The 25,542-nt window shown below is 44.2% G+C and overlaps 1 protein-coding gene and 1 long non-coding RNA gene across 8 annotated transcripts in view; one reads left to right on the top strand and one right to left on the bottom strand.

Annotated features, from left to right (window-relative positions):
• Positions 1 to 16,029, bottom strand: part of LOC125183365 (uncharacterized) — a 63,740-nt gene extending 47,711 nt beyond the window's left edge. For 5 of the 7 annotated variants that reach the window (XR_010834362.1, XR_010834356.1, XR_010834359.1 and 2 more), the window contains exons 1-4: positions 15,403 to 16,029; positions 14,720 to 14,782; positions 10,189 to 10,277; positions 604 to 790 (exon numbers count right to left, since the gene is read on the bottom strand). This is a non-coding gene — a long non-coding RNA (uncharacterized lncRNA). The remainder of the gene's footprint in view (positions 1 to 603; positions 791 to 10,188; positions 10,278 to 14,719; positions 14,783 to 15,402) is intronic. The other 2 variants (XR_010834360.1, XR_010834358.1) reach the window with 2 other exon arrangements.
• Positions 15,786 to 22,687, top strand: CEBPG (CCAAT enhancer binding protein gamma). The gene is made up of 2 exons (XM_067004200.1): positions 15,786 to 15,898; positions 20,529 to 22,687. Exon 2 carries the CDS (start codon positions 20,635 to 20,637, stop codon positions 21,085 to 21,087), a length of 453 nt encoding a protein of 150 aa, XP_066860301.1. The 5' UTR covers positions 15,786 to 15,898; positions 20,529 to 20,634; the 3' UTR covers positions 21,088 to 22,687.
• The last annotated feature ends 2,855 nt before the right edge of the window (positions 22,688 to 25,542 follow it).

The raw sequence follows: 25,542 nt of genomic DNA, 5'->3' as shown, positions 1-25,542 counted from the left end.
GGCGCCGCGGAGAAAGTCTCAAAGTTCAGCACCGCCCGCGAGTGCTCGCAAATATTTGGTCAGACGGGGGGAGACGCGGGGGAGCCCCGCCGGGTTTGCCGCAGGACCGACGGCGCTTTTCTAGCCGAGGGGCTTTGTGCCCGGAGCGCCCCATCCCGCCGCACCTGCGGAGCGCGGCTGGCCCGGCCCGGCCCGGCCCGGCCCGGCAGAAGCGGGGACCCGCGGATCCCGGCCCCGAGCGGCGCTAGGACCCGGCCGGGGAGCGCGCAGGGACGGGGGGCGGCGGGGGCTGCCCGGCTTGGCTCGGCACGGCTCGGCCCGTGCCGCTGGGGCCGCTCCGGCAGCTGCCCCTGCCCGCAGGCTGGCACGATGCGGGGCGGACGCTTGGCTGTGCCCCGCTCCCGGTCCCGCAGCGCGAATGGAGCAGGTCCGTGTAATTGCAGCCTGCCCGCAGCGCGGCACGGCTCCCGGCGCTCACCCGGGATAAACCCGGGGCGCGGCGGGGCGGCAGCAGCCAGGTGGCCCGGGAGGAGGCGATGCTCCAGCGGGCTGCGGCGCCCCGCGGCTCCCGGCCGCCCACCCTCCCTCCGGGGCCGCACGGACCTGCCTGCTCCTGGGCACAGCCTTCCGAGGAGCCCGGTGTGCAGCCTCAGCTCGGCAGGGGTGCGGACGCCCGGGATTTCCTCTCGCCGCCATCCCGCAGCCCGCAGACGAGGCGTATCGGGGCTCCCTCGCCTACCTCCTCGCGTCGGGAAGCCCCCTGGCACTTAGCTCTGGTGGTCCGGGTCACCTGGAAAGAGGCAGAGAGAAAGGACGTGTCAAGGCTTCTGGAGCAGGTGTAGGCAACTGCTAGAGGAACATCTGCAGAGAATTCAAACGTAGCGGTGGCTGGCAAAAAAATGCTGTATTTCTTAGTCCTGGGTGTCTTAATAAGCCAGAAACTTGTGACAGCAAGTTGCTTGCTCAGAAAGGGTTTGACAGATTCCTTGCAACTAACAGTAATTGACAAAATCTTAATCAGGAAACAATATTACAATGTACCAAGAACCCGTTTTTTTGTATCACACAGTACACATGTGAACCTCCGTTTCATGAGCAGAAGGAAGGCAGCAGTCAGCTGGCTTTCTGACCACAGAATGTACCTTTCAGTAACAATAGAAAACAATTAAAATCCTAAATTCGTTTTACATATGGTGAGTATCTTCTGAAATTATATTTCAACACATAAGCAGTGGCTAGAAAGGCCACTGCCTGAACAAGCAAAACACACATAAGAACTCTGAGCAAAGTCACGATACAGAGGAAAAGCCTCAAGTCTGTGACAGAAACAAGTTTGGGATGCTTCAGCATGGAGAGTAACATGTCCCCAGCTGCATCTGGCTGGCCAAATTCTGCAGGCGCTACCCCATTAAGCCCCTTCACAGAAAAGGGACAAATCCAGAACTTGACTTTTTGCCTACTGGGAGGAATGTCGCTGGGAGCAGCAGTGGTGACTAGCTCATACTCCCGGCTTTCTGGAGGCCTCAGCGGACTCTGCAGGAATAGGCCAGGCACATTTAAAATAAAAGGTCAGTGCTGCGTGAAACAGCAGAAGCGTGTAACTAAGTTTGCCATTTAATAACAATACCTACGCCTCTGTAGTCTTAAAAAGCTCTCACATTTTATAATCATTCTGAATTTCAGGCCTAACCACATATTAAAAGAAATTCAAAGTAAATCAGAAAGTTTAGGATCAGATTCCATTCCTAATTACTGTAATTAACGAACAAGTCCCCACAATTTAAGGACTGGTTTGCTCAGTACTTTTTACATAGACCCCTTTTATCTAAGTTAAGAACTATTAAATAATCTCTTTTTACACAAAGACATTAATTCCTGTTCAAAATTTTTTTAATATGGTATAAAATGAAGTTCCCAGATTTAGATAAATAAGACATTTCTTATTCTTTTTATTGTCTCTCCTTTTTTGAAGGCAAATAAAATGCTTAGAAGCTGGTCATCCCTCAGACAAGCGCAAATGCAGATTTCCTCACTCCTATCAGCGGTGACCGATACCAAATATTTCAAATGTAATGGCAAGAGAAAATTTTCTGTCTCGTTGCTTCAGCTGCATGTGTCAGTGAGTTAATTTAACTAAAAGGGGAAGGACGTCTGTTGCATGCTATGGATCGCTGAAGCAGCACGGCTGTCAACTCTTGAGGGTGCTATTCTTCCATCTCAAAGCAGATCTCACCAGGGAAGGAGTGGAAAATGCTCCAAAACCCTAAACAGCACCGAAAGTCATTTATACAGAGTCAGCTGTACTGGCTTCTGCTAGTAAGGACGGAAACAAAAGAAAATCACAATCATGGGGGAATGTAAATACCCCTGCTGAATTTTGAAGTGAATTTTGTGACCGTTTTTAATCGCACCAGAGAGCTGGACTCTCTTCCTGTCGGCTGAACTCAGCTCCTGTGCTGTTCACAGGCCGTTGGCTCCCACAGGTTGCCTTGCTCCAGGATCCCAGCTGGCTGCACGGGCAGCACAGCAGCGCTCTCCTTTCTGACCCACCAGTCTGGGAGTACGGAACCTGGCATGTAGCAGCCCAGTGAAGAATCAAAGTGCCATTACAAGTTTATTTTACTACTTTGTTAAACTAGAGCGTCTCACTGCTATTGACAAAGCTCCAGAATGTCCTGTGTGCATGCAAAACTCCTTGGGCATGAGTGCCAGCACAGCCCAACCCCTCCTCTTTCCTACCTGCAAAAGGGGTGAGGGGAAAGGAGACAGATCTGGCTAGGGACAGGGAGTGCACTACAGAGCAGAAAGGGCAGTACGGCTGTCCTGGGAGTGATGAGGGGATGTTAGCCTCAGCTGGGGACAGAGCCATGCCATGGGTGCACCAGGGCAGTAGGCAGGGAAGGAGCAGAAGTTTTATGCGTGAATAAGGAGCTGGCAATGTACCGTCTTATTTCTTCTGGTGCAATGAAACACAAACTTCTCCCCTCTCCTGTGTTTTCTGCCCCAGGGAGGGAAAACATGATACTGTACATGTAAAAACTGCCACACATGACAATTTTCAAAAGAAAAGGCTATATGTGCCAAAGCCTTGGAGGCTGGTAGATCAGTATGCAGCATGGTATGACAAGTCAACCAGGACCTTCCCTTCAGCTGGGAAAGGCAGCTGGTGACTGATCACCATTTTTGTTGTGCACAGTTTGGTCTAATGACAGATGATTTAATTACTTATCGTTACAGCTTTTCTCCTTTGCAGAAACAGTGTTTACAACTCCAAGGTGAATGAAATCAAATCCATGCTATCTTCCTGTTCCCTTTTCATATAATTCCCCTTGTCTTCAGGGTCTCTGCGACCATGTCCTCAACCCTTGCTGTCCTTGTGCTCAACTAACTGCTGACTCCTCTCCGAGAGCTTGGTACCTTTGCAGTTACCATGCTACTGACTGGGAGCGCCTTTCCACTTCCATCTGCCTGAATACTGGCTTGCATGCGTTCACGTGGGACTCATAACCCCATCTTTCCTAATTGTCACCTGTAATCACATACAACCAGGGTGTGAAACTGTAAGCAGTTTACCCACTCACAAGTTTTACATAGTTAATGAGCAATTAAATAGACAGTTTCTCTTTTGTAGTTAGGATTGTACTTTAGTGACCGTATTCATGGTGCCCAGAATATTCTGAATACTTTTCATTGCTCAATATTTGGCCTATCCACAAATCATACACATTCTCTCTCTAGAGTTTTACTTCGGACTAAACAAAGACTTTCCTTCTTTCCTTCCTGAATCACTTTTCAATCCTCTGTCTACCTTACAAACTTCAGTGGTTTCTATCATCACAAATGGCTCACGATTTTTTATTCATTCATAGTTACATCTCCCTGGGAGGTGGAAAAGTGTTGTTACTCCTCCTCTAGAGCTTACTCCTACTCTGCTGAATTGAAGGCTCATTGATTTGAGTGGGAACCGGCACAAACCTCAGCTAACAGACAAATTATGCAGCAGAACAGTAATAGGGCAGTTAGCACCATACTCTGAACTCAGTTCCCAACTCCACTTCTAGGGGCAGAATGTTCTCAAAATTCTCTCTGGAGATTTTAACTCGTAGTAGATGGCTAGCTACTTCTCACAGTGTCACCCAAGACATAATCCAAGAAAGGAGATTTAGTCTCTTAGTAAGTCTAGCAAACTGGACCATAGTTTCTTATGTCTGTTTGAACACGTGTGACACCAACTTCAGGCATTTAATTTAGATGGCATCCAAGTGTCTACATGAGCTATGTAGGGAACTTAGGCTCACAAATCTGAATGTTCTGAACCGTACCTAAAAAAAACAGATTCTGAAATAACACAGAGAGGGTCTTGATAGTCTTGTCATGCGTAAAGCCAGCTGGATGATACACCTGGGTTAGCATCACTATTTAACAAAATCTTACTAGTTACAGAAAGAGCCCCTCTCTCTTGTACGAGTACTTCACCCTGATACCCAAAGCGTGTTATGATTATCAGCTGCTCCTAAAATACTCACTTGCAACTCTAAAGTGTAAGGCTGAACACATATATTGGCAACTGTTGCACACCTACAAAAACACTGCAATGTAACAGAATCACAGGAAGAAAATACTCATTTGTCTATTACACCTATGTTCTGACCGCATTAATCCTTTGAAAACATTCAGTCATCCTGTAACATGATTAACACCTGTTATTTTAATGCAAAAGGCGGTTTATTAGGGTAAGCATAACCTTGGCAATGTGTACAGACACCGTGTAAAGTCAGCCACAAATCATCTAGTTTTCAGAAGGTACATTTGAAAAGATGGACTAATACATTTTGAGAAGGCCACTTAGGTAATGATGAACCTTGCCACTAACCTAGGTGCCACTTTTTGCTGACCTCAAAGGACTTTCAAAAAAGACAATGGTACAGCATGGCTCAGGCCTTACCACTTTTTCTAAGCAGTTCTTTTTTGAGCTGTGGACATTATTCTAAAGGTATCTGCAAAAACTAAAATTGCAGAATTATGGAAATACCAAAATAGTTTAGGCACTTTCCATAAGTATAGCAAGAGACTCTTTGCTACACAAAGAATTTACAATCAGAAGAACAATATATGAAAAGTGAGAGCGATGGGACAGGAAAAGAAGAGGAAGACCAGCTTATAAAAATAAGGTCATGCTGTTTCTTAATTAGGTATTTCAGTATGTGACACATTCTGTCACAAAACTGAGTCCCTGACATGGACTAATTTGTCCATGTTGTCTCTAAATCAACTTTATCTCTAAATCAACTTTACTCCTCTTTAGATGAGACTGACAAGGCTATAAATTAGAGTGAAAATGTGGCAAGTTACATTCTATAGTATGGATAGGAAAGCCTCCTGCTGTCCTTCCACAGGTGAACACACTGCTGACTCTGTGGCAGACTTCAGCTGTATGAGAAGGGCATGAGGCTTCTCAGAGAACTCAAGGATCCGATGGGCTTTTTACGTTTCTCTGTATATATCACAAGTCAGACAATGGGATAACCTCACTACCCAGCTCAGAATTTTTGATTCTCAGCCTGGAAACATTCAATGCTCTAAGTATCTATGGAATTAAGGACTAAGACATGGAAATATAAAAACTATGCACCTTTGGTACAACCCTTCTGGTATGAATATCATGAAGCAATTGACTTCAGTGGCAGAAAGGTTTGGGGCCACATTTGACTAGTGTTTTGAAATTTCAGGTTTTAAAATATATTGACTCTATACTAACAGAAAACAGTCTCACTGCTCAGTGTAGATGCTGAGCAGTATCTGAAAGTTTGACCTCTCTGTTGAGCCAAACTCAGCTTTTTCTAATTATACCACTGCCAGCCCAGGGATTACTGGCATGAGTAATCTAAGCAGGAGTTGGCCTACTAAATGAAAAATGTCAAAGGCACCGAGAGGGAAGGGAATCACAAGGAAGCTTTGCAAAGTTCTTAGAATTGCCCAGTGACATCACAAATGAATCCTAACCATGATCAAAGAAGCAGCCAGCACATGGGAAACAACAGACGCATGGAGGAAGGAAGCAAGTCAGAGGCAATCTCAGCTTGAAAATTATTGGTTTTGTTATCAGTTCCAAGCTAATAATAGAGATACTTCTGGCATCAGAATTTCCACGTCTCTCCTAAGAATAAGTGCTGCACAAAGACAAGACTTAAGAGGCAGCTTACACTTACAAGCTGAAATACAGCACTGAAGTTCCCGTCTGCAGCATGTTGACCCTGCTACGGTGTGATATCACCTCAAGACTGCCCATGTAGCACACTGATGGGGCAGCAGAGGCTCTCTCGTGTAACCAGGGGCAGGTGATGTGAGACATGGCCCTTCATTCCCTGCAGAGATTCCAAAGCTCACTTGAAAACACCCAGTGAAAGGACCTGGCACTCCTACCTGCTGAGATAACATCTATTCTGCCTTCTAAGCCTTCGTAGAAAGACAGATTACACACAGTAACATTCAGCATAGCAGTCTTGTTAATAAAAATGAGGCATTACTCACCACTGAATGACTTCTGTGAGACCTTTTTACATTTTTCTGTTCAAATGGGAATGTCATGCTTTGCATAAAACAAGTCTTCATCTTATGTGCAATAAAGGGGAATCACAGACCAGATCAGTCTAATGATCAGTAGATTTTTCCCGAGTGGATCACAGTCCCATAAAAATCTAGAAACTAAAGTCAGGAGGTAGCAAGGACATTTAAAGTTTTAGATGAAAACTGGACTGGCTACCTCAAAGTATGATGCTTGGAACAAGTCATTCCTTATGCTTAGTTTTTAAGGGTGGCTGACAGTAGAGCTACGGAGTGCTTTAAATAAATATTATCAGAATTCATACAAATAAAAACAGAGGACTTCTTCTGATGGACACCATCATATTTTTCATTCATTTTACAGAAGCATAAAAATGTTTTTCTGTTTGCAAAAATATTTGAGAAAGTAAAAATCCAACGACAGTGCTGGTCTATTTGCAAGAAGTTTTCATATCTAAATACTCATAAAGCCATACTGAAAAGTCACTGCCCCTCAACTTGGAGTATCAACAATGTCATGTACAACTGGTTCATACAGTTAATAGTGGAACTAAGTCTAATCAAAGCTAATCATTCAGCAAAAGCCCAGGGCTGAGGCTGAGAGGTTTCTAGTCCCAAACAAAAAGCCCTTGAAAACTTCTTGTGTTTAAGTAAAAAAGGAACCAGCTATCCAACCAGGTCCTCATAATACAAAAAAATCCAACATTCTATTAACAGGGAAAGTGAGCAGTGCAAACTGCTGATATCTATGACATAAATGTAGTAAACGTGACATAAAGTAAAATTTAACAGAGAAAAGTCCAAGTTAATTTTAGAAAAATAAGTCTTATGTTCTTTAAAAGCAGGCAAACACTTCAGATCTTTAATAATAGGAGTTGCATGGTTCTAAAAAGAATTATGAAACATTCTAGTATTCAGTGCTACAGTACTGGATTTTATTTTCTTAAAATGTATGATTTTGAAAGGAAGATGATGATTTAAAAACCTGCATGCCACAGAACTCATAGCATGAGAAGGCTGAATCATTTAAAATAGAATATAGGAAAGGATTCATACTTGTTACGTGCTATTTTACACTCAGCAGCCAAAAAAGGAGGACAGAAAAGTCTAACTTAGCACAGAAACCTGTAGCTCTCTGTTAGAGAAACAATTCCCGACAGTTACTGTAGCCATCACAGCTAGTATTTAGGTTGGATATGACAGTACAGTTGGTAGTGGGTCAGTATTTTCCACAAAATTGAAAGGGCTATCCCACAATACCATGAATGTTCTGGGACCTTTAGAAAGGTTTAGTAGATGCAAATATTTATATAACTAAGTGCAGGGCTTATGAATTATTTACATTTAACTTAAGCCATCAAGAGATCATTTGCATCTTCAGTAGTGTCTCTAGATCCCTCACCACATGGGAATGACTTTTCTCCTTTATTAATTAACTGAAAGAAACATGGGTTGCCCAGCTCAGCATGCCACTGAGAAAAATTAAAGGCTTCTTTCCTTCTTTTTTATGGAAGTGGAAAACACCATGGGTCTCCTTGCACATAGCTGTGCAAGCTCAGCTGCTGAGTCCACCGGATACACAAAAAATTATGCCTTTATGGAAGACAAATAGATGTCTCTTTTATGAGAAAAGGCTAACTGTGCAAACCGTGGGTAATCCTTGAGGTAGAGCTCATGTCTCCTGACACATCAACTGAAAACTCAATATTCAGGACACCACACTTTGCCCCGGTGCCCCTTGGCCTATTTGTCTCAGTAGGTCAGAGCTATTCAGTCAACCTCCCTTGCAGGACTAGAAAACTTGTGAGTCCTCGGGTCTACATGTTTTGGTTAAGGCTAAAAAATACATCTGGTGGTGGATTAGCAAAATACGTGGCATGTATCAAATTTTAAGCTGACTGAAAATCTTTCTAGAAATCGATTCAAAAGCACTCAAATACTAAGTAAAAGCATGCATGCTCTTCAGCTTTCCCATAGCTCAGCTACCAACGCTGCTACAGCATGAAGTATCAGAGCTACCTGTGAACTCCCATTAAACTTACAGCCACAACTAGTGTCCCTTCACATGATGAAATCCAAAGACATACAGATGGCTTTGGAATATGCTGCAGTATTCTCTGCTGATGCTACAGAGTATGGTTTAAGTGTCCCCACATTAGGATGGTGTTTATGTAACTGAAATGTTTTGTTATGAACTTTTTGTGCTCAAGGCATTGGCATTTGTACCCAAGGCTTTCCAGTTATTTATGGCATCAGCATAGCACAACATCCCACATTAGCTTGTTAGAAGTAAGGCAATCGCTTCTAGTTGGAGTTATCTGGGACTGGTTGCCCATGCACGTATTGCTGCCAGGAGTACACATACACCTGTGTGCACTCATCCTGTCTTTTTTTTTTTTTTTTTTTTAGGAAGGAAAACACCAGCACACGCTTTGCAAGCCTCAATTTTGTCCCACCTGCAGGGTCCCTTAACGTCAAAGGGCTTTAGAAAGGAGGAAAAAGATGATGTGAGGTAAAAGTACACATAAACAATGCACCTCCAGTAATTTCATTTCCTGGTAAGCAAAGTCCTTTTCTCCAACTGCCAAACCACATTTCCACTGGAACGGTAGGTGACTTCAAAGCAATACCTGTACTCCCTGAAGGAGGGCCTCAAAAACCTGTGCAAATGATTGTAACTGTTACCACACTCACTGCGGAGCTTTGAAGGTTTCTAGGATTGTGTACACCTTGGTAAAGTCCTCTTTGCAATGTGTATGTTCAGCAAATGTTGGGTATGTGGAGAAAGTCTTCAGGGACGCTTTAGGAGAGTAAGTCTCATTTTCTGCCAAGTGACTATTGGCATTTATATTGACTGCCAGTGCATGTGCACCACTGAGAATCTGCACCACATGGTTCATAGTGTTTTGAAGTGTTCTGTGCCTCCATCAACTTTTCTTTGCACATTACTCTTTTTTGTTTCCGTATTTTCACAGACAGGCTCTTCCCCTATGACTCACCAACATCAACTTTATTTTAACATCACTGATCCTGAATTCTTTCCTCAGGCAAAATTCCTGATAATCTTCTGACCAAAAAAAAAACCAAAAAAACATAAAAAATGTGCAGAAGAACCCTGGCACAACAAATCAGATCAAGGACAGTTTCCTATACAGAGATTTGCTGATTTTTTTTTTAAGACTGGTGAGGTACAGAAACATGACCTCAATGGGCAGACTAGAGATGAAGGGACACAAAGCTTTTGCTGCCCATCAGAGGGAAGAGGGAAATCTGATCTACTGACTGTCAAGAGGAGAGAAAATCAGATGAGCCCTTCTCCAGTGACACTGTTGTCCTGGGACATGTTACCAAAGTGTTTTTTTTTTTTCCCCCCAACAAATTTGGCTGCAGCATTTATATTCAATAGAAACCTAATGCTAGATTGTATCTGGTAAATTCTCTGTGACAGAGATGTTCAGGTGCCTGCATGTGTAAATGTAATTGCTTTGTTCCTCTGGAAGTCTATAATATGTTAAGAGAGTATGCAGAGCCAAAGAGCAGAGAGCTGTGCCCCACTGTTTCTGTTACTTTTGCTTCTATTTCAGGATGCAGGAAAAGAAAAGGCCTTTTTGTGAGTTAACTCACCAAACTGGGATGATCAGCCTTCTGGAAGGACGATGGCACCGAGTACTTCCTTTACTTTCTCTTGGGGAGAAGAGAGACACTGTACCTGCCTGACAAAAATACCACCATCACTGATTATCTAGCACAAAATTATCCTAGATATTATTAGCAGCAGCTCAATGACAGACATTCTGTAATTGCCAGTACACTTTCTCAAATGTCCCTCCTGCATATTTTGTATCATCCAGGCATAAATAACTAACTTTCTTTTCATTTGTATGAACAGAAGTGACACAGGGTAAACAATCAGGTGGACCATACACCCCCCCTCCCCCCAAGGTGACAAGCTCTTGGCTTCTTTTTTCACATAGTTGTTCATTGTGCTTTTTATGGTATTTCAGAGACCATATATAGGTCTCAGGGAATCATAAAGACATTGATAAAAAAGAAGTTTGGCTCCTTCTTCTCCCAACACCATGGGACTGAAGATGAAACTTCAGAAGATGCCTTTCCAATTTCAGTGCTTTTCTGGAAGGGTACTCTAGGGTTCTGTTGTGAAGAACCATTTCGAAGTCAGGGTAAAATTCATCCCTCAAACTATTAACTCTTCTTGATATCATATGAATAAGGTGAAGTTCTTCATTAGAGTATACCCCATGACAAATAATGCCCTAGTAATTATGGGTGGGGATTTTCATGCGGTGAGTGATGATGCCTTGGAAAAGAGCCATGGCACTGTGCATTCAGAAGCTAAGCTATCTAAATCCTTGCAGACCTCATTTATGCTTTTGGGAATACAGGACAGGTGTGGCAGTTACTAAACCTGGATACTTGAGAATTCACCTCTTATTCCCAGGTGTGGGCCATTAATTCTCGCTCAGACTTGTTCAGTTCTAACAAGTCTCTTTTGAACAAGATTTTATATATACACAGATGATACACAATATTTTCCTTTCAATCCATTTATCTACTTTGTTTTTACTCATATTTAGCTATACAGTTTCACCCTGCCTAACATTTTACATGCACATGAAAATAAAAAACAATATTGATCAGTGGCAGTCTAAAAATCACTGTTGCATTCTACAGATATCAGAAAAAAATGCAGTTTGCATTAAGCTGAGCACAATTGTTAATGAAGTTCAGCTAAAACTCAAGCCAGGCCCCAGTGATATTCACAACGGTTACACAAATTTTAACTGCAGCACTAGGTTTCAGAGCAAAGCCAGAGAATGCTCAAACATAGGTTAGCAAAGCTGTACAATCCTTGCTAGAATGTGGCACTCCTTTTTTTTGTTAGATCCTCTCCCAGAGACTCGAACTCTTTGGGGTAATCATAAAATCAAAGAATATACTGAGTTGGAAGGGTCATACAAGGACCATCAAGTCCAACTCCTGGCTCCACAAAGGCTACCTAAAAATCAAACCATAGTCTGAGAGCGTTGTCCAAATGCCTCTTCAACTCCAGCATGGTCAGTGCTGTGACCACTGTCCTGGGGAGCCCGTGCCAGTGCCCAACCACCCACCCGGTGAAGAAACTTTTCCTAATGTCTAACCTGACCCTCCCCTGTCGCAGCTCTATGCTGCTCCCTCTGGTCCTATCACTAACGTGACAAACTTAGAGCTTCCCCACAGACCAGACATTCTTCAGGGACATGCTTGCTTTTTCCAAACTCAAATACCTACAAGAAAGCTTCCAATTCCATAGCCAGATATTTGAATGCAAGGTCACAAATAGTAAGTCCAGCAGCTTCACTGACTTAGAAGGGACTTGCGGCTACTGAACTCTAATCAATATCTAGTCGCTTTGATATAGTTAGAATAGTTTGGTCATCTTCTTAGAAGTCCTCTGGAATACTCTAAAGACAGAGGATGATATGGATATATGCTAAAATAATAAAATAAAAATAAAAAAATAATAAAATAAAATAAAATAAAATAAAATAAAAAATAAAAAATAAAATAAAATAAAATAAAATAAAATAAAATAAAATAAAATAAAATAAAATAAAATAAAATAAAAAAGTAGGTGGAGAGAAAAGTATGGTATGTAGCACCTATGATAGCAACAGTTTGGGTTTCTAGTAAAAAAAGCTCATTAATGCATTAGTTTTCTCTAATACGTTGTAAGATTTCTGTGTTAGTCTGATTCATTTTGCTATCGCACAATAGCCTACTGAAGTTGTGGGAGAAAGAACAGCTGTTGGCTTTTTTTTTTTTTTTTTAATGTCCTCCTCCACTGGAGAAACATTCCTTTTACTCTGCACATGTAACGGAGTTGATCTCTTTTCAGAAACCAGTGTAAGTAATTCGAGATATTTGGGTAGCTTTAATATTTTGATAATTGCAAATAAGGAAAGTAGAACTGGAAGATGCTGAACTAGAAACTGGAAATACTTTCTTGCAAAAATTATTAGCTGCGTAGAGAGAAAGAACAAAAACATTGAATTTTTCCTGTAAATGAACTCCAGGCAGCGTTACAATAAAATGGATGTTTGCTATTTGAATAGAATGGCTCCTTTCTTTACTTAGTATTTGCTAGAACAAAAGCACTGTAACTTTCCAAGGCTGTAGTGAGTCAGTGCTAGAATTAGAAGTGCAGTCCTGAAATAGCGATCACCAGTAAGCAATGTTTCCTCTCCTTTCTCTTCATCTATTCAAAAAGGCTACCTCTGACAAACCAACTATTAATAGACAAGTTTCTACCATTTAAATTATCGAATCAAATTGAAAGACATTTCTAACAGTAGGATTTTGATCTTGATGCAGGTCAGTCCTGAATGCAAAATATAAGTCTTGTAACACCAAAATACAAGGGTTATTAAGAGAAGAGTTTTGCAATAATAAGATTAGGGAAAAAACTCTACTACAAATTTTGTATTGCTAGGATATTTCTAAATGAATGTCATCTGCTTGGTGATCATAAGGAATGTGATGATATTCCACAGAGTTTTTCTGCCCAGTTTCAAGCAAATCTAGTTTAACAGAACAGGGGTAGCAGTTACTAAGAAAAACTTTTATAACAAGATTGACAATAGGAAGGTTAGTAACTTTTTTTTTCCTCGTGTCAAAACAGACAAGAAGAAAATGCTACTGCTGCTTTCTAACCATTTGTTTACTATTCTATCATGACTTTGCACTCTTTGAAAGATTAAAACTGGAACACTAACAGGCTGCTGGGGGTGGATTACAGATCTGTCTCTTCAGCTTCTGGATAATCTCTATAAATAGGTCAGAAAGCGTTAGTATCATTCAGTGCATTTGCCCACAAACACACTAACACACTTTACATCACAACCTGAAACAGTACCTAAGGAGGGTATTTATTTCTACTTGTAAAATATATATATATTTAATTTCCTCTCTTCTAATCACAAGAAAGTAAATGACTAAATTCTCAGCTAGAAGAATTCAAAAGACATGATATTACACCAAAGGGAAAAACTATACAGTTAAATCGTGTGTGAAAGATAAATGTTTAACAGAAATGTTCAAGTCTGAAGTAAAAAGTCCAGTAAAGGCTATCCATGAGGGAAATGCAGGCAAATAATTGAATGCTTGCAGAAGGAAAAAAAAAAAGTGTAGGTTGTAGTCCAGTCTGTTTGTATGTTTTTCTATTTTAGGACAAAGAATTAATTGCCCATGAACACAGACGTAACAACCATAAACACTGTAAACAGACAATAAAAATGATTCAGAGACATAACAGTTTTCACACTGAGTTCTACTACAGAAAACTTCTCAAATGTTTTTGTAAGCATTAAGTGAACAACCAATAACAGGGATATTTCCCTCAAAGTTCCTCTCCCCTCTAAAACTTTTGTCTCCGACTCCCATAGATAGCTTCTGTTTCCTCAATAGTTTTTCTGCCTTGAATTGTGATTTGCTATATACTATTTGAAGATGCTGAAAATTTTTGTAATTTTTTTTTTTTCAGGAACTGGAGTCTTTAAAGAACCATAAGACTGGACTATGCATGTGCAAATAAGCTGCTATTACAACGTTATCTGTAGTCTTATAGGCAGACTTGCTACAGGAAGACATCCAGCATCAGAGCGAGAAGGACTCCATCCCAGCAGGGACAGGCCAGCTCATGACACCGGACTCCAGAGATACTGACACACCTCGTGTAACTCATATGTGACAGTAAGCAGAAAAGGTGTGTATTTCAATGCCATGCCTCAAGAGCAGTAGTCCATATATTTTGTGATTACTTTTTAAATTGCTTCCACCATAATCCATTTTTACTGTGGGAAAGAAAAATATTATCTTGCAAACACTTAAGTACACTGTGTGATGGTTTTCCTGTAATAGGATACAATGCCAACCAAGCATTGGAGCTCCTTATATGCATGGAATTACGTATGGGCTTTAATGTTTAAAATAATCAGACCGAATGAGAATGAGTTTGTCTACATTTTATTTTCTTCGTCTTTCTTTGATGAGGATTAATGAATAAATGATGATAAAGTACTCTAAAATCCTAGGAAAGCACTCTAAGAGCATACACCTACTTAACTATTTTAAGTAGAGGATAATGTTTAATGCTTACCTGGAATTTTTGCTCTAGTTACAGATGGATGAGTCATTGCCAGAGAAAACATAACAGTTTCAACTGAGAAACAGAAAAACATTTGAGATATTAAAGCAAATACTTGATGACTGACAAGGAAACAGTATCTTCACGGTAATGAGCTGAGTAAAACTGTTTGCCCAGACTAATCCTCAGAATTCTTCTGCAAATGTGGTTTATTTTCCACAGGGCTTTATAAAAACATCAACAACAAGAACACTCAACATCAGACAACCATAGAAATGGCAAATACAAACATCTACGTTACCAAGCTCTGCAACTGTGTTCACAAATCAGATTATTCTCACTTCTTTTGCATAGAAAAAGTTTCCCCAGGTAGGTCTACATGCCAAACTGGAGCCCCAGAGAGACTGGAACTCTCTCTCTCTGCCCACTGCGAACACGTACACCTCCTTGTTGAGGTACACGTTTCCCCTTCAAAGAGCTATTAGATGCATTTTATGAATCTACAGGTTAGATGCAAACATGTATTTTTTTTATTGCAATCTTGTTCAGGCAGAGCTAAGGAGATGTGAGCCGATGCCTCTGAATAGCATTAAGGGCCCAAACCGTCCTTCACAAGACGTGAGGCATTTTATGACAAAACACAACTGCACCCAACGTTCCTATGGCATTTAACTACCACACAGGTGTTTCCTAACCTGTTTTAAACCTTTAGTCGTTGTTTTTTTTATTTGTTTTGAGGTGTTCACAAGGGGAAAAACGAGTAGCCAACGCAATTTCGAAATTCCCCGTAATTTCAGCTCGCTCGCCGCCTCGCGCGGGGCCTCCCGCAGCGGCTGAGGTGAGAAGATGGCGCCCGCGGGCCGGGCCGTGCCGGGCCGGGGGGCCTCGCGCAGCGCCTCAGGGCGCCGAGGTGGGGCCTCCCCGCAGCGCCCTCACAGCCCGCCGGCCTCGCCCTTTAAACCCGAGGAGGGGCCGGATTGGCCGCTGGGGCTGCCAATCGCGGCGGGCATTGCGTCACCCCGGCGGGCAGCCGGGCGCCGATTGGCTGGAGCGGGGGCTCGGGGGCGGGCGGGCGCGGGGCGGGTTTCGCAATCGCCGCTCGGGCCGCGCTGGGCGCTTTAACGACGAGGCTCGGGCCCGGCCGCGCCCCCCCCCCCCTCCCCTCCGCCGCCGCCGCCGCCGCCGCCGCAGGTAAGGGCCGGCCGCGCGGGGGGCGCCGCCGCGGGGCGCGGGGCCGGGCCGGGCTCTGCCCGCTGCCGTTGCCGCGGCGGGTGGCGGCGGTGGCGGTGCGGCGGCCATGGGGAGCGGCGCGCATGATGCAATCGGCGGGCGGGCGGCCCCGGCCCCGCGCCTCTCCTCCCCCCGGTGAAGTCACGGCTTGGCGCTCCCGCACGGCCGCGGGGGAGGAGGAGGAGGAGGAGGGGGAGGAGCGCGGCCGGGCGGCCCCCGGGCTGCGGGCCCGGCGGGGAGGCGGCGGCCGGGCCCCGGGGGTGTCCCGGGGGTACCCCCCCTCCCCACCTCCCCGGGCCAGGTGCGGGCGGAGGCTCCCGGAGCCGCCCCGAGGGCAGCGGCCGCCCGGGCGGGGCCCCGGAGCTGCGGCATGTCGCGACAGCACGAGGCTCGTCGCGACAGGGGCCTTTAGCGCCCCGGGGGAGCGCTGCGGGACTTCTGGGGGCTCCGGGAGGGACCACGCCGGGTCTGGGGGCAGCCGGGGGGGGGGGGGCTCAGCGGGCCCCTGTGCCCCCCAGGCCGGCCCCCCCGACCCCTTGAAGTTCTGCTTCCTGCCCCCTGGGATTGCGATTCGCGTCATCAGCGCTGCCAGGCTGCAATTAAAATACGTATTTAGGTGTTCCCAGTGTTGTTTTTTTTTTAAGATGTCGGACTGCATGTTTTGCAGTGTGAGGAAGGGTTTTCCCTTCACAAGGAGTAATTGGAGGTTATGAGAAAAATGCGGGAGCGCAGCGTTGTCAGCTCTGGCAGCGGGTGGCAGATGGAAGCCACCTTGTCCAAAACACCTCCCCGTGAGCGCGGCGTGCAGCAAGCCCCGCAGAACGGGGCTCCCCCAGCGCTCAGCAAACAACTGCCCGGAGGTTTACGCCGTTCCTTGTGCAGCAGCGGTTGGGTTTAGTCAGGTCCTGCTGGGGTACTCGCACTGAAGTCAAAGAGAAGGGAGGCCACCTCTTGCTGCTCAGGCTTGGGCTGATTCTGCACGGGACAGCCAAGGCAGCTGGGTGAATTTGTGCAGTGAAGCTGTCCTGACTAACGATCAGAATCTACAGAGTCACATCTCGGAAAAGGAGCATAAAGAAATGCTTTGTAGTTTTTGCTTCTAAGTAAAAAAATACAGAAAACAACACTGATTTAATTAACAAATTAAAACACTTTTTTTTTTTTTTCTGCCAAGGCAAACATTTGGAAGTTTAAATTTTTTTTGCGGGGGGAAGCAAAGATAATAAAGGTCTTGATGTGCTTGGGAGCCTGCGGTCCCTGCGGAATGCTGTCAGACTGTAGCTGCCTGCGAGGACACCCCTGAGCTACCAGCCATTATGCTGTAGTGGGTGGCCAGCCGGTGTCCTGGGTGGCCAGTTGGTGGCCCAAGGAGAGAACAAGGCAGTTCTGACTGGCCACTGGAAACACTAACATGTGCTGGGTGGAACCAGCCTAGGGCTGGCACCGAGCTGCGGCTGATGAGCTGCTTTATGGGAACAAGATGCTGGGAAACTCGAGCTAGCTCTCCAAGGAGCTGCCTCCTGTTGTGTCACAGCTATCACCCGTTTGCAGCGAGCCAACCTGTTTGTGTGGCACGATACCTGAGCCCTGGGCCCCAGCTGCCTCCTGGCCTTCCCCAGGTACTGTGTGCTTCACCTCTGCCTTCTGCAGAGCCCCTTCTGCATGCCTCCTACCTGCGGCCTGTAAATATCCTGGCAGCATTCCCTGAATGATGCCCTGCAGAACCCGCTGCCAACCAGGGTCTCCTTCCCTCTCGCTGCCCAACTGAGTAGTTGACAGTTGGTGATGTGGGTCCAGCCTCCAGATAACCAGGGGGGTGATTAGCTTCAAGCCTTAATTGTTATGACTCCAGGGTTATCTGTGATACAGCACAATCAGTGCTACTTGCTCTGCATAAATATTAGTTGGAGCAGGACAGGAGTCCAGGTGTCACATCTCCCAGGCAAGTGTTCTGTTGATCGTCAGGCCAAATTAGAGCTTGTCTCACTGAAGAAATAGTTATTGGATACAAAATGGATCAGCTGCAGTAGGAAGGAACTGAGGAAGATCTATTCCAAAGTGCCCTGTAAGTCAGGGCTAGAAGAGTAGCTTGAGAAACGGGACATTTTGGTTCTTCATCTTTGGGGCAGGAGCTGCCCCTTCCTCTGCAGTATCCACAAGCACAAAAAGCAGTTGGTGAAAATGTTTCTGACGTGTGTTACTAAACTGGGTTGTCCAGATGAAGTTAGTAAGCACTGTTGTGTTGAAATAGAGGGGACAGGAGACCATGCTGTGTGACTTTGAAAACATGCCAAAAAACGGGGGGAAAAAAAGTTCAGGTATCGGAGGCGATCTAACAGAGCTCTGTACTATTTGAGGGCTGCAGAAATCCTGTTTTCAGAAATGTAGCTGAGACAAAGCCAGAAGAGAATATACACTTGCATCTTGACTTTAAAAATATCTGGGCAATCATGCATGCAGCTACTGTAAGTGGCCTTGCAACTCTGCTATTTGTGCACAGTGACATCTTGTTAGCTGTATGTTCGGCTCAACCACTGATCTGCATTGCTTAGTTGGTCGGAATCTAAGGCTTAAACCTGGTTTGCAAAAATTGCTTTAAGAGCTGAAATCAGAAGATAATAAATACAAAGGTTAGGCATGTATGTACGTAGATTTAGCTGTGCAGATGTCAGAGCTGACATCTGCCCTGAAATATGAAAATGAACTGATTTCTTGAGGAGGGGTGCAGGTATTCCCTTCTTCACTTGTTCTAAGTGAGAAGACTTCGTCATGACAGAATGTTAAATAGCTTCCAAGCCAAACTTAACAGGCTTTTCTGTACATTTTACTGAACCACGCTCTGCAACTGCATCTAGCTCTGGCTCCCTCCTATTATGAGACGCAAACTGGAACTGATCTAGACAGTAACGTTTTAACCTCGTTAATGATAACCTAGCAGAAGGTAAAGTGGCAACTTGGGCTGCTGAGGAAAACAAACAAACAAGAGCAGCAAGCAGCTGACGAACCTGAGTGCAGGACGAGGAGTGACACACCGCAGCTCGTTTACAGCCACTCACCGTGTTCGGCAGCCGGACGCAGGGCTGCAGTCACGCCGTGCTGCTAGGACGGGAGAGCCATGAGCCCTGAGCTTGGCGCTGCGGATGCCGGGCAGCTTGCGCTGCCCCCACCAGCCGCAGGTGCTTTCATCCCCAGGGGTCCTCCCAGCGGCAGGCAGGGAAGTAGCCAAATACCTGTCATATGCTAGCACGTACACCTGTGACAGAGCGTGGGGCTGCACCTTTGTAACACAAAACGATCTCTGAGTAGGATTGTTTTATGCCAGTTAGATGCTTTTGTTTAATATAACAAATCAAATACTCATTTGAGCAGTCTGGAAGTACTTTTCACTGGAGCCACAGGCAGGGATTTCAGGAACTTAGAAGGGCCCTATTGCCCCCTCCCCTCTTCTCTCCCCAACTTTTCTCTCAGACATTTAGGAGGTCACACCCCATGAGATGGGAAGAGAAGGGGCGCAGCTTTTAGCCTTGACAGGGCCATGTCCCTGCAGCAGCTGTAGTGGAGTCCTGCTTGTACCACCAGCAGGTCGGGAGCAGGCTGAACCTCAGCGTGAGGACATGAGTCAGGTGAGAGGGCGTCCTGCTTTTCAGGCCGGGCTGCCTGCCGGAGAGGAGAGTGGGCAGTGACTGGGGCAAGAGCTACAGCCAAGGAAGGTAGTTTGTAGGCATGTCAGCTGTGGCCCCCGTCTCCCTAAGGGTGGCAACACTCCCCTGGCTTTCAAGTGTAGCGATGCTCACATTGTCCTCACTGTGCTTTCCTGTGCCACCTGCTCATTGCAGTACTGTTACAGTACTTGTCTTAGTAGGGGTTCCTTTCATGGCACTCGGTCACAGCAATCACATCACACTACCTTCTCCCATGTGTTACTTTCTTCCACTGAGTACTAGCGAGACCTTGGAACAATCATCAGTTTGGACACCATCTTCAAGAAGCAAGTAAAACAGTCCTAGAGCTGGTAAAAGCACTAGAAGATGCTGTGAGATGTTGAAGGAAAGGTGGATAGCCTGAGCACACTCACTCCAGAGAAAAGACAGGCCAACAATGAATGTGTCTGTGCACGTACCCAGAGGGATGGTCTGAAGAGGACAAGGATCAAGTACTCCTGTTGGTCAAGAGTCAGGCTGTTAATAGGTTTAAGCTGCAGAAGGAAAAATTCAGTCTAAAAATTAAGAAAATTATATAACTGGAGGAAAAGTTAGACGGTGGAACCAGTTGCCAAGGCAGAGGTTGTGAAACTGGAGATTTTCGAGGCTAGGCTAGACACCCATCCATCAGGGATGGCTTTGGAATAACTGAGTAAATCCAGTGAACAATGCAAACAGCTTGACTAGATGACCCAGTAACAGTCCCTTCCAATCCAAATATGTTCGAGAGGCTTCTGAAATGTCCCAGCAGTTGGCAGCTTTTCCACTTCCAGAATAGTTTTGGTGTGTTACTGCCAGATGTACCATCAGTACCTTATGCTAAAGCCAGCGATGTATAAGACTGTAGCTAAACCCGGCAAAACTTTAACAGCATTTTTTTTTCCTACTAGGTTCACCTTGCTCTTAATCCATGTGAAGATCCGCTGGAAACACGTTCTAGAAAACAGTTTTCAGTCTCCTGATATATTCTGTTGTGTCAAAGAAGAGCCTGTCCAAATGAGCAAGACATCCCAACAGAACACCGCTACAGATGCGAACGGAGTAAGCGTGATTCACACCCAGGCACACACCAGTGGTTTGCAGCAGGTTCCCCAGCTGGTTCCCGTTAGTCCTGGTGGTGGAGGCAAAGCCGTGCCTCCAAGCAAACAGGGAAAGAAAAATTCCTTTGTGGATAGAAACAGTGATGAGTATCGTCAGCGCAGAGAGCGGAACAACATGGCAGTGAAAAAGAGCCGGTTAAAAAGCAAGCAGAAAGCACAAGACACGCTGCAAAGGGTCACCCAGCTCAAAGAAGAAAATGAACGTTTGGAGGCAAAAATTAAGCTCCTAACCAAGGAGCTGAGCGTACTGAAAGACTTGTTCCTTGAGCACGCACACAACCTTGCAGACAATGTGCAACCTGTTGGCACTGAAACCACCACAACAAACCCAGAGAACAGTGGACAGTAGGCACCGTCGCAACCTCATGAAATGAACTCTCGAGGTACAGCTTGTCTGCGCCACCCATGCAGTAACTGAGGAAAAGATGTGTTCTTTTAACCGTCATTTCTTGGAGATCTTTTTAGGTTTAACACTGAAGATTTGATACGATTAAACCAGAAACTGCTTAGTCTATTTGTTTAAAAGCGTTAAATATTTTTCTCCTCTGGAAGATTTGTCTAATAAATGCAGATCTAAGTTCATAGTCAACAAGGAGCTTAGCATTAGGGAAATAACATGTTCACGGAAGTGTACTTACCTTCTTATATTTTGCATAATGGGAGGAATCCATCGGGATGGTTCACTGTAGTATCAGTAAATCGTAACTGGGTTAATTGTCTTTTAAATACTTTTTAGTGTATTTAAGCCCTTTGTTTTCTCCATTATGTATTACAAACTGCAAAGGCCGTGGAGAGAGTTTGCTGTCCTGTCAACTACTTTAAACCTGTAGAGCAAGTCCTATAAAGCACCACTTAGGTCTTTCATATCTGGCTATAGTTAATGGGGAGGGTGTAGTATTAGTGAGCTAGGATGCTTACTGATGTTTTCTAGAAAAACAGCAATATACTATAATAATATGTACAGGCAGTTGGCTTCCAAAAGGCAAATGATAGTCTGAAGCAAGTATAAGAGGTAAAGCAGCACACTGACAAAGTCTTTTAAGCCTGTGTTCACATGTTAACATTGCTCACACAGTGACTCTGGGGCCTTAAGAGAACAAGATTTTGGTTTTCAGAAAATGGCAAAATGCTACTAAAAACCTCTGCTCTGCAAAACTGCATTCTTGCTCGGGTGCAGGTATCAGGGAGAACAAAATGCACAGCTTGGCTAAGCAATGAAAGGATTAAGGTAGCATCTGTACAGTCAGAATGTATGGATCACTGCTTGCCGACACTCATTTCCATTTTCATGGGCGTTCAGATTTGTAGCCAAGTTCGTATAGAAAGTGATTTTAAAAATAAATGGCCCTAGTTTGAGTACCTGACTCAGCAGAATTTCTATAGCCATCATAGAGTTGTGTGAAGGAGTATCTTCAGTCTTATTTTATTTCCATCAAAGTTTTGCTATAGCAATTTTTTAAATGCTAGTGATAAGTCTTTGCCATGATCCATAATGCAGTGGTATGTACTATATTGAGGATTTAAACAACAAAAGTAAAGCAGGAACTTTGATGTAACCTTAATTTATTTTCATTTTTAAATATTTCATTGACTGTATGGTTGTGTTACATTTAACCCGTGTGTCTGGCTAGTGGATTATTACACTGTCTTAATTTCTCTCCTACACTACCTTTTTCCATAGATTATTTTGTAGGATGCTTGTTTGCCTTGTATCTGTACTTAGGAAAAGAACTTTGATATTATCTCTATGAGGATGCTGTTAGAAAATAAAGCCTTTAAAAGTTCTTTTAGAATTTAAATTTTTAATACAAAGGTAATTAGATGCAGTCTTTTATGGATTGTTTTGGACTATGGTAGTCTTTTTACAGAGATATGTTTTTTTGGTTCTAGCTGCAGCTTGAATAGGTAGGGTTGAAATATCAGAATCTAATAAAAACATTTTGCCTCTAGTGCTGGCCTTGTTTTTCCTGTCCCTTTTCTCTTTTGCTCAAATACAGAGGTGGCCACCTTGAGCAGCTGTTGTCATTGAGAAATCCATGCAACAGTCTCTGTTACTGTCCTCTACTTAGGTTTTTATTCAGTGGAAAGAGAACCAGAAATTTATTACACTTTAGCCTAAATATCCAATTTCACCAAAACCAACCAACCAAAAAAAACCAACCAAAACTCACAGCTACCTTTCCTGAACATGTATTGCAATTAAAAGATTATGATAGGCTGGGCGGCTGTGGGCAGGGAAAACAACTGTACAAGGATAAAGATGACCTGACTGCACCCCGTTTGTTAGATGGGTAGCAGTTCTGGTGCAAAACGCAGGAGCTCGTCTCCTCTTTGCTCTATGAGTTGAGACTGCATCATCCTGTTATCCTGCCATTGGTCTGACAGGTTAATGTGGGTTTCTCTCCAGATAACCTAACCAACCAGGAGCTCCAAATCTCTCTTGTGTTTTTCTGATTTTGGTGAAAACGGGCTACCTCTAGATTAATGATTTCTTAAATCTCTGGAGTAGGAATAAAACTTTTGATGGAGACCTAGGATGCTTGCGTAGGTCACTTCACCACCTTGTACTCCTGACAGCACCAATTCCACTTCCTTCTTTAAAACAAAACCACCGAGTTACGAAAAGCTGTTAGTTTGTATGATGACTTTTCCGGCTTAGCAGTCCATGCACTTGCTGTGGTTGCCTAGGGAAGCATCCAGACTGTGCAGCATGTCACTTTCAACATGGGAGGCCACAGACCAGAGATTTTACTTTTTTTTTTTTTTTTTTTTTAAATCTACTCACAGTGTGATCTTGGTTGCAAGAGAGGCATGAGCCTGTTATTTTAAGCCCTTTTCTGCCACAACAGCTATCTCAGCCCCCTGCGGATCAAAGGCAGGTGAGGCTTTCCCTGTCACTGACAGCAGAAAGCCTCAGCCCCATCCAGCTGAGCATCTCCAGTAAGGCACAGGAGAGCTCTCACAGTGAAGTGACTCGGAAGAACCTCTTTTCTTCCTAAGGAAAAACTGGAATAAATACATATCTACACAAGAAAATTTTAGTATAGGCCTATAAAAACTAATATTTTTTCCTTTTGATACATTTTTTTTAATAGCAGTTAGTCTGTGACAGAACATAGTGCCTCTCACAACAAGAAAAAGTGCTACAATACTCTACATTTCACCTGTAAACCTTATTCCTGTACCAGTAAGAGAACTTCCCTACTCTAACTTCCATGAGCACTAGGAGGCTCTACCACGTTAATTATACTGTGTCGCTGCAGCAGCATGATTTGCATGGCAGATAAACCCAGAGTGCCTCCAACCCCAGGCAGCTGAAGCAATTTAAATATATCAGCTCACTACTTGGACCTTTTTAAACACGCCAACTTGCTCAACACAATGCACTCTGCTATTTTGGTGCGACTCTCCTTGAGTCTGCACCAGGGGGGAAAGGCATTTGGGAAAATACAGCTAATAGCCTAACAAATCCTAATGTAGCCAAAAAGAAAATTTGTCATGACCTGCATTCTCCCCTCCCCATACATTTAAAATTTATTAAATAACATTTTGCATTTTTTTAAAGGCTTCCTTCCCTGCCCTCGCCCCCCTCCCCAATGCTAATTTAAAAATATAATTCCAATTCACTTTTTGCTTAAGTGGATAAAAATTATCATAATTACAGAACAGAGCTCTGGAAGGAAGGGTGAAATTTCTAGTGACTGAATTCACGGGCCTGATTAGGAAGGAAAATGGAGGACAGTGCACATGCCAACTGCAACGCTTCCCTGTCCCGGGCGAGCACAACAAAAGAGCAGCCGGTTACGTGAGCGAGCGCCTTCCCCGCAAAGCTCCTGTTCGCTGGTACATGTCGAAGCAAAACCAGTTCTGCCTCCTGCACAACACCAGATTGCTCGACCTGTTCTGCAGCAGCAGAGACCAGTATTTGCCAAGATTAATCACAGGCAGGGAAAGGCCTATTAACTACACTGGGGTTACAGCTTAGTTGAAACAATTCCAAGATTTTTTATTTTTTTTTTTGGATAATCTGTGAAGTGTTACTTTAAAATAGTAACTGCTATTGAACCAAAGCAACTGCAGGTTTCAGAGTGCCCAAAGCAGTGAGCGAGCTCCTGGGTGTGTTCAGAGCACACCGCAGAAACGTACTTTGACTCAGAGGGAAGCAGGCCGAGGCCGTGAGCACAGTTTCGCACTGAAAAAACCTCCCGAGGTTTAAGGGGAGACGAGCCTGGAGCATTGCCAGCAGGTTTCTGTGCTTCTGTATCTGCACAAACCAAATCTATTCTTACCAAAGCAAAGCTTGAGACTTTTGCACGAGTACTGCATTTCAGGTCATGAGCCTGCCAGTCACCTCAAAAGGAAGCGTTAGCACAATTGCAGGTAAAGCTGCTGATCGCACGTCCTTCCCTCCTCATCCCTTCCCCTTCTCGCTCAACACCTCCTGTACTTACCTCTTACAGACTACGGCCAAACAACCTATGAAAAAATGTAAATATGTTTAACGTCACTTTACTAAAAAATGAGCCTATAAAGTCCCCCGGATTATTTCACAATGTGATTCTTTAGTCTCCAACACGTGAAGTTTCCTATTTGGCAATGCATTTAGACAAGCATTTAGAAATGAAGAACAGGTCCTTGTCACTCTGATCAACCCAATTAGCAGAAAGAGTGATGTATTTAACAATTTTGAAAGAACTTATTTCAGATCTAACAGCAACACAGTGCTTTTCGACACCCTCTAAGCCCATGCTGCATTGCATGCCCCATATAAGACAGGAGCTTGCAGGCCCCAGATGCTGTTGCC

This window comes from Anser cygnoides, chromosome 12 (assembly GCF_040182565.1).
Source record: "Anser cygnoides isolate HZ-2024a breed goose chromosome 12, Taihu_goose_T2T_genome, whole genome shotgun sequence".
Lineage (NCBI taxonomy): Eukaryota > Metazoa > Chordata > Aves > Anseriformes > Anatidae > Anser > Anser cygnoides.
The sequence above is the reverse complement of the archived record's forward strand: the minus strand, read 5'-3'. Positions and strand labels throughout refer to the sequence as shown.

Excerpts from the sequence above, each read along its gene's own strand:
- CEBPG (XM_067004200.1), top strand. The coding sequence starts at position 20,635 with ATGAGCAAGACATCCCAACAGAACACCGCTACAGATGCGAACGGAGTA.